The sequence below is a fragment of the Mirounga angustirostris genome, unplaced genomic scaffold (assembly GCF_029215605.1).
Source record: "Mirounga angustirostris isolate CCGP_5_RB_7025 unplaced genomic scaffold, mMirAng1.0.hap1 SCAF_10, whole genome shotgun sequence".
NCBI lineage: Eukaryota > Metazoa > Chordata > Mammalia > Carnivora > Phocidae > Mirounga > Mirounga angustirostris.
The window spans coordinates 38,128,284-38,137,843 of NW_026991718.1; the positions used below are offsets into that span (position 1 = coordinate 38,128,284).

General features: G+C 42.0%; 1 protein-coding gene across 4 annotated transcripts in view; it reads right to left on the reverse strand.

Annotated features, from left to right (window-relative positions):
* Nucleotides 1-9,435, reverse strand: part of SMYD1 (SET and MYND domain containing 1) — a 47,261-nt gene extending 37,826 nt beyond the window's left edge. For 2 of the 4 annotated variants that reach the window (XM_045884586.3, XM_045884585.3), the window contains exon 1: nt 1,559-1,777. In XM_045884586.3, the coding sequence (XP_045740542.2) occupies nt 1,559-1,695 (137 nt within the window). In that variant the 5' untranslated portion in view covers nt 1,696-1,777. Of the gene's footprint in view, nt 1-1,558; nt 1,778-9,343 lie in introns of those variants that run through there. The other 2 variants (XM_064572227.1, XM_054509729.2) reach the window with 2 other exon arrangements.
* Nucleotides 9,436-9,560: the final 125 nt, after the last annotated feature.

Below are 9,560 nucleotides of genomic sequence, written 5' to 3' on the forward strand. Positions count from 1 at the left end.
TTAATTCCAAATCCAAGTGACTCCCCAACTACACTCACCTCCAGCCATGACGCTATACACAAGTAAATTAATCAAGTAAGACAAGCTTCCATTGAAGTGGTATTACTGTCACCTCAGGCACCTTATATTCCTCAGGTGACAGTCAGCCATATACTCCATTCACTGCCTTCTCCCTGAAGGGCCTGGTAGACAGGAAGAAAGGAAAGCTAAATACTAATCAAATTATCTCTGAAAAGCAGGGCCCATTCTCAGGATGGTGAGTACAGTGAGCCAACCACAAAGCCTAGATTATCAGAGGCCATCTTGATTCAGACCACATCAATGTCAGGCAGGTCACCCCAAGTTTGGGCTCGGAGAATAGTGTTATAATTTAATCACTTGGCCGGGTTTTTTTTTTTTAAATAAAGATTTAATACTAATTTAAAAGTTTGGTAGTCAAGTACAGACATGGTTGTGGGGAAATGGGGATGTAAATTTAATGCAGCCACTTTGGAGAGCCTATTAAAATAGAAATAGCACACTTTATGGCACAATTCCTCTTCTAGCCATATATCCTGGAGAATAATCACACGTGTGTACAAGTGGGCATGGTCAAGGATTTTAATTGCAGAAATGTTTGTTTTCATGAAAAACTGTAAACCACCGAATGTCTCTCAATAGGGAAGTGGATAAATAAGCTTTCATGTATTTATAGGGTAGAATATCTACAGCAGTCAAAATTGGCAATCCACCTAGCATATGGATCAACATGGATAGATCTACACATGGGTAAAAGAAACGAATCTTTGAGGATTTAAAAGAATTATTTATAAATTTACAGTTCCCATAAGAATACATATCAAAAACATGTTGTTTAGTGAAGAGAGCAAGTTCTAGAATGACATCCAAAGTATAATACCACTTCTGTTAAAAAAAAAAAACCCTACAGCTATACATTTCTGATAAATGCAGATATATGTATGTAATCATACAAGAACATTCTAGAAGGAAACACATTAAAATCATAACAGGTATTACCTCTGAGGAAAGACAGAGAAGATTGGGATTGGGGGTGGGAGAGGTAAAAAGGGCTTTCAGCTTCATTGGTGATATTCTAATTTTTCAAATGTAGATGGATTCCAGTGTTACTTGTGTATTTACAATTGCTTTTTTAAAGTCTCTGCAAATACTTTCTGCTCTAAAATATTGATTATACTCAAGAAGCTAAAAACATGGAGGCTTCTGTAAGAAATTGTTTCCTATAGCACCACACCCACCTTTCCATTCCCCTTCCCATTGCCCTCCCCACACACAGCACACCCACTCAGGCAAGTTCAACAGTACTGTGAGAAAATGCCCCAAAGCCTTTCCTCACCTTTACAACCCTCCTAGGGACCAGAACAAATCACACTAGCAATGACTCTTTCCAGAAAAAGTGATGCCAGAAAGCAGCTGTCAGAAGTGCCATTTTGTTAAAAATGATCACAAGGATTCTATCCCTTTCCCTGATGATTTTGAGAGCAAAAGATTTTAGAGCCACACCAACAGAGAAAAGGCAGCAACACCCCACATTCCATACCTGTCAAAAACCACTGCAGCATAAGCCCGCTCGGCGAAGATGACATCCGAAGCCCAGAACTCCTTAGTGGCCTTCAGACCCCTGCCCTTGCCCTCAGAAGTGAAGACCTCCACGTTCTCCATTCTCCCTACTGTCATCTCAGAGTCCTTCAGGCAGCTCCGTGGATATTTCACACTGAGCCACGTCCCTTGTCCTTGCTATTTCAGCACCTTCAGCATCCCAAAGAGCAAGCCTATAAATGGACAAGCCCCTCCCCTTTCCCTACCCCCTCTCAGCCACTGGGCCCTCATCTCCCCCTCTATCACGTTTCCTGGAGGTGGGAATGGGGCAGACGAGAAGACAGTGATCTGACAAGGGTCTTATTCATCACCCAGCAAAGCTGACAAGGCAGAAATGACCATGGGCTGGTGTGCCTCTCGAATTGGGCCTGAAAACTTTGAAAAGTTCCTTTGCAAGAAGAAGTTCAGTCCTGGATGGCAGTTGTGCTCAGCTTTAGTTGGAATAGGGAGCACTTCGTCAGTAGGATATTTTTAGCAGCCAGATGCCTCTGTCAATCCAAAGCAGACAGCTGAAATTGTCCAAGAGGAGAGGTGATGCTTGCTGCTCTGGGAACCTTCAGCTGTCAGGCTTATACTTTCTCAAGTGTGATGGGCCCCTTGTCCCTCCTCCCTCCTCCCCCAAAGGCAGACTGTTTGCAGAATACAGCAGATGCCAAACTGACCCCCTTGGTATATACATAACAGGATTATTTAGACTGCAAGGGGCATCCCTCTTCTGCAGTACTACCTGGGGTTCCCACAGCACCCCCACCCAGGGCATAGAGGTCTGGGAGCTCCCTGATGATGCAGGTGTGCTGGATGCAGGCTGTATTATGGAGAGGAGGCAGGCTTTGAAAATGAAAACCCTCATTTCTATCTTTTTATCAAATCTCCCTTAAACATGTGTCTGCTGCCAGGAAAATACCAACATGCTCTGTCTTTCTTCTTTCCCAGGAATGGGGACATTGGAGGGGCAATTCTAAAATGTCCATTGACCTAAATGTCACTTTTCTTTTTTTTTTTTCTTTAAGTAAACTCTACACCCAATGTGGGGCTTGAATTCACGACCCCGAGATCAAGAGTCACATGTTCTACCTACTGAGCCAGCCAGGTGCCCCTAAATGCCACTCTTCTTAATTGCCAGACAGCTGTTATTAAAGTTGAAAAGGCAAATACCATATGATTTCACCTACTATGGAATCTAAAAAACAAAACAACCAAACAAAGCTGAAACAGACCCACAAATACAGAGAACACACTGGTGGCTGCCAGAGGGGAGAGGGGTCGGGGGATGGGCAAAAGGGGAAGGGGAGATATAGGATTCCAGTTATGGAATGAATAAGTCAAAGGGATGAAAGGTACAGCACAGGGAATATCGTCAATGGTATTGTAATAGCTCTGTATGGTGACTGATGGTAAGTACACTTGCGAGCATAGCATAACGTATAGAGTTGTCAAATCACTTCGTTGTACGCCTAAAACTAATATAACATTGCATGTCAATGCCTCTTCAATTTAAAAAAATAAAATAAAAATAAAACAATTTTTTAAGAACAATTAATTAAATAAAATTTAAGTTGGGTGCCCCAAAGAGTAATACATGCTCCCAATGGAAAAAAAAAAAAAAAAAAGAATTAAAAGGAGCTCTTCAATCCAGGTTAGCTTCAAATGAATACCTGGACCCACACTGCCTGGCAACTCAGGGCCTTGCAGCAACCGGTCTTCCCTCAGGAGCCAGTGGCTCAGCCTGGGAGGGATTAGGTGGTTCTCGAGACACTCTAGCCCTGGAACAGGTTCAGCCCCAGCCAAGGTCAAGAAAGAAATCTAGCTGCCCCAAGTCAGAAGGTCAAGCCTAATGCTTTAGTTATATCTATGAGTCTCAACCTTATCAGAACAAGTATTAAAGTGTGATAGGGATGCCTGGGAGGCTCAGCCAGTTAAGTATCTGCCTTCGCCTCAGGTCATGATCCCAGGGTCCTAGGATCGAGTTTCACATTGGACTCCTTGCTTAGCAGGAAGCCTGCTTCCTCTGCCTACAGCTTCCTCAGCTTTGTGCTCTCTCTCTCTGACAAATAAATAAAATCTTAAAAAAAAAGTATGACAGACAGAATAAAGACCCCCCCAAAGATGTCCAGGTCCTACTCCCTAGACCCAGGAATATGTTACCTTACATGACAAAAGGAACTTTGCAAATGTGATTAATGATCTTGAGAGAGGGAGATTATCCTGGATTATCCAGGTGGGCCCAATGGAATCCTAAGAATCCTTATAAGAGGATGGCAGGGGGTCAGAGTCAGAGAAGGAGATGTAACAATTAAAGCAAGAAGGTCAGAGTCAGACAGACATTTGAAGATACTATACTGCTGGCTTTGAAGATGGAGGGATGGGCCATGAACCAAGAAATGCAGGTGGTCTCTAGAAAGTGGAAAAGGCAAGGGAACAGCTTCTCCCCCTAGAACCTCTAGAAGGAGAACAGCCCTGATGACACCTTGATTTAAACCCAGTGAATCCCATTTCTGACTTTTGACCACAACTTGTAAGATAATAAATTTATGTTATTTTAAGCCACCAAGTAATTTGTTATGGCAACAACAGGAAACAAACATATAAAATATTATCATTTCACATTCTAGTAAATATTATATAACATCCCTTTTGCTACTCTGAAATGAAATGGCATACATAATATAGTTTACTAGCTCTTATACCTAAAAAATATAAATTATTAATCCTGTAGTCTGAATGTTTGTGTATCTCACTCCCCTCCACCCCCATCCCAAATTGCAAAATGTTGGAAGTCCTCACCCTCTAAGGTAATGGTCTTAGTAGGTGCGGCCTTTAGGAGGTGCTTAAATCATGAACGTGGAGCCCTCATGAATAAGAAGCTCCAGAGAGGTCCCTAGGCCCTTCTGTTATGTGAGGACTACAAACAACCTGGAAGATAGTCTTCACCCAACCGTGCTGGTGCCCTGGTCTCAGACTTCCAGCTTCCAGAACTGTAAGAAATAAATTTCTGTTGTTTATAAGCTACCCAGTCTGTGGTATTTTGTTATTGTAGCCTGAATGGACTAAAATATTTCCCTAACCTAATAAGGGAGAAATAAAATGAAAGTTTGCTTATAATAAAAAAATATATATTCATGGTAAATTAAATATATCAATGAACTCACTACGTATACTGGGCACAACTGCAGTAGAAAACATGATAAAGTAGTCAGATGTTTGCGCCTCCATGCAGAATCGCTGTGATAGTGACAGCTAAAAATGTAGATTGATTTTGGAGATACAAATACCACACAGGGCACTGTTGTCTGTGACATGATTCTTCTGAAACGGTGAATGACTATTAGTCAAGTTCTGAACGGAAGGAAACACAATCCTTCAGTTAACAAGAGGCTGCATTCCTGGAAGATTTAGCATATATTAAAAAGACTCTATGGTTACATATAAAACAGAATTCTAGACTCTGATAATTATAAACAAAGTTTCACCTGCCTAAAATGTACATCTGTATATTTGAGATTGTGAGGGGCCAGGCAAAGAATCTTCAATGCATAAGGCTGTTCTTGCTTCAGAGGATATCCTGCATTTCTGGCCAGGATCAGTGAGCTAGGGGATGTTGGCTCTAGTTATTAGGCTGGTGACACGGAAGGGGGCACGTGGCCCTGTTGCACTGCCCATCAACCTAAATCCTATATAAAAATTTTCGCTCACCTTCCCCCCTCCAGTTTTTTTTTCCCACTGGGATCCAAACCCTTCTTTGTGACCCCAGTCCTGCGCACAACAGGCCAGCAGCACTGCACAACCAAAAGTCCCCCCCCACCACATATTTCTAAAATGCCCCCTAAGTGGTAGGACTGCCTTCATGAGAACTGCTGGTCTTCATTATCAGGAAAAACCCATCTAGAGTTTTAGAAGGATTTCTTATTGCCCTACTGGAGATGCTTAGCAGAAAAGATTCAGAAAGAACATAAGAGTTTTCTTCAACGTCATATATTGAGGTATGGAAAAAACAGATTTATTTGATGTTTCCCGAGAGATCAAACTCGGAGCCAGAGTAGACATAACCATATGACAGACTTGAGCTTCACAGACCTTGAAAGTCATGTTTCTGTCGAGCCCTTTTCTGCTCCAAGAAGATGGAAGATCTTTCCATTGTTAATGATTTTCATAGCCATCCAGTCTCTTTCTTTTGTGTGTCTGGATAAAGAAGGGTGGTTACAAAGGGAGAAAAATGAGACAGCTCAAGCCAGAGGACTCCTAGTCTGGGAGAGAGATCTGAGCTGGGAGATTTCAGACAAGAGGATGACAGGAATAACTATTATGGTTCTATTTACCTCTATTTCAGCTGAACTTCCCTTGCACCTCAGGCCACACATACGTGCCAAGATTATCACTATGGCTATCAAGTATTCCCACACCCTAAAAAGGTGTGAGGAAACCTGCAGAAGGTGTGGGGCCAGGGTAATGTCAGGTCCTGTCATGCACCTTAAGGGTAGAAGAAGGTGACATGAAGAGGCCAAGAATGGGGGCTATTTTGGAGTTTTAAGTGTATCAACACTTGGGCTTCAAGTATCCTCTGAATATAAGTTCCACTTGTTAACCTGTATCTTGGGTAGCAGCTGTTCCCAGATTCCAAGTTGCAACCCCCAGATCTTTAGCCATAGCCTGTATTCACATTATTTTCCTCCTGAGCCCTTGAGCAAATAATCTCAGAAAATTTGAGAGTGGTCGTGTTCCCTTCAGTTGGATATGCTGCAATAGAGGGAATATGTACAAGTAAGTGTGAAGGTGGAGACATAAATGAAACCCAAAGGAATGGTTTTGAAACACTGGGACAGTTTGTATGCCCGCATTAACATGGCAGTGGCTCATTTACCATACTCTACGGAAAAACTCCAATCATTCTTGCTATTGGAAAGACCAGCTCTCTGGGCCACACACCTACAAGGGAACACCATCTAGTGGCAAATCAAGAGAATTGAAAGATTTATTTAGTAAAAGAACAGCACTGGATTCTACCTCCTTTGTACCTGGAGTTAAGGTTCATTTCAGCCAGGGGTCAACAAGTTTTCTTTGAGACCTTGAACTAAGAATGGTTTGTACCTTCTTTAATAGCTGAGGGAAAAAGTCAAAATAAGAGTATGTTGTGACACATGAAAATTATATCAAAGTTAAATTTCAGTGACCATAAATAAAATTTTATTAAAAAACAGTCATACTAGGGGCGCCTGGCTGGCTCAGTCAGTGGAGCATGGCACTCTTGATCTTGGGGTAGTGAGTTCGAGCTCCACATTGAGCGTGAAGCCTACTTAAAAAGAAAAAAACAGCCATACTCATCTGTTTACATATTTTCTATGGCTGCTTTCACACTCTAACAGCGAAGTTGAATACTTGCAACAAAGACCATATGGCCCACAAAGCTGAAAACATTTACTATCTGGCCTTTTACAGACAATGTTTGCCAATGCCTGTTTTAAACTAATAATAACTTAATGCCTAGCAACATTAAATTAGCCAGGAGCTGCTCATTACTTTCAAGTGAATTCACTGGCTGATTCACTCATTTATTTTGTAATCACTATGAGTGACAGAATCAAAGAAAATATGCTAGATGTGCACCTCTAGTACTCACATTCCAGAATGACAGGGGCAGGCTCCCTCCTTAATAGTCCATTATATCCTGTATAACTACATCACTGGCAAAACTTCAAACTCTGGGCTCTGTGTTCTTAATAAAATAACATGCTTGCTTCCATCCCTCTTCCTTTGGCCCCAAGAAATCCTTGGCTGCAAACTTCTTTCTTCCCAAGAATTCCTAAATTTGCTTATTCCACATGCGTTTATTGGCACATGTATCAGGCACTGTGCTCAGTGACCCGAAACAAGATGAATAAAATGTGAGCCCTGTCTTTAAGAAGACATTGACCATTTAGAGACGATTATGGAAGAGCATGTAAAGATGGTGAGAGAGATATAGGCGCAAAGGGGAAAGGATATCCAGGGCAGCCTGAGAAGTCAGGGAAGGCTTCAGAAAAGTAGCCGACAAAGATAAGAAGGCAGGGAGAGAACCAGAGCTAGAGGTGACCATTTTAGCCCCAAGGACATAGCAGCATGAACAGAGATGTGGAGGTAAAGAAAGAGCACGATGTGCAGATGCTACGATAGGCTGGGTATCGTAGGAGCTATAGAAGCACACATATTCTGTTTACCATTCGAGCACCAGACTATTGCCTTTATGTCCCAGTGTTTCATATACATTTGAAAGTTTTCTAACAATAAATGTTTGAATGTCTGAAATTGTGCTTTATTAACATTACCTCATGGTTTTCATAATACCCTTCAAAGTGGGTATTATTGAGGCTTCTAGTTAAAAAGCAGCAGCATCTGTTAAGTATAAACCCCAGAGAAACTCTCACATGTGTGCACAAGAAGACTACATAAGAACATTAAGGCAGCACTATTATAAAAGCAAAAATGGGAAACAAGTTCAATGTCTCTCAATAGAAGAATGGATAGCTCACGGTGTGTGTATTCATGCAATGAAATGTTACAGAGCTGTGAAGGTGAATGAATTAGAACCTCACATCTCAGCATATCTGAGTATCAAAACATAATGATAAGTGAAAAAAGTAAGTTGCAGGGGAATAAACAGTATGTATAATAACATTTATGTAAAGTTTTAAATCATGCAAAGTAATACTTCATGTTATTTAGGGATAGATACATACATAACAAAAGCATTAAGAAATGAGTAGGAATGAGAAATGCTGAATTCAGGATACAACTTACTTCTGGAGGGAGGAGTTCATTAGGAAGTAGGGAGAAGGCATTTCAAAAGAAGGAGCAGCATATACAATAAACTGAGTCATGCAACAGTTTGGTATTTATAGTAATCAGTAAAGGTTTAATGTTGCTAAATCTTAGTGAAAGCAGGGTGGGGAGGTTACAGCAGTAGGAAGATAATGAGATCAAGGTGCACAGAAGCCCAGGAGTACTTGTCTTTGACTTTCTTCAACAGACTATGGAGAGCCAGGAATGACTTCTGGATAGAATGCTCTGGCAGTAGTAATTTTTTAAGAGTAGATTGGACTGGTGAAGTCAGAAGGGTAAGTGAGGCATCTGTTGCCATGATTCTACCAAGAGATGATGAGCACCTGAAACTAAGCAATGGCAGTGTGGCAGGAAAGGAGAGTCTACTCAAGAGAAATTTTTGCAAAGCATACCAGGAGACTTGCCCATCAACAGGAAAATGGGTGGAATATTGTACAGCAGTGAGACAAATAAATAACACCTATATGCAACAGCTTGGATAATCCTCCAAGTGTTGAGTGAAACAAGTTCCAGCATACTGCATAGAGGAAGATATAAATCTTAGGAAATTCAAAAATAAACTTCATTTTGCTACACATGTGTGTGAGAAAGATATATATATATGAAAGGAAATAAGGACTACAAGTCAGGATATTGATTCTTTGGGAGATGGGGAATGAGATGAGGTGAGGTTGTGTATGTGTGTTTAAACATACGCATATACTGAAGGAGGGGAGACAAAAGGTCATTTATGGACCAATGTGACAACGTTATCATGACTAAGGCTTCTGCTTACTCTAACTCTCTACATTAAAGACCCTAACAAAGAAAAGATGAACAGATAAAGGAGATGACGTATTTCTCAGATACTATGGAGGCAGAATCCAGAGGTTTCCAGACTTTTTCTTACTCAGTCGCTTTTAGATTCACTCACCCCGGGCGAGCGGCCGCACGCGTTCTCCCTTCCCTCGAACGACGAGGGGAAAGCATCTGGGAGAACAGCAGCACCGAAGGGCTCGAGCCCCGGAAAAGACGCGGGGGGGGGGGGGGGGGGGGGCGGGGCACGCAGGGGCGGAGCTAAAGGGCCTCTGTGGAAGCGGGGCGACCCGCGCACGCGCAGTAGCGCGCGTTGCCGCCATGGCGCCGGCCCC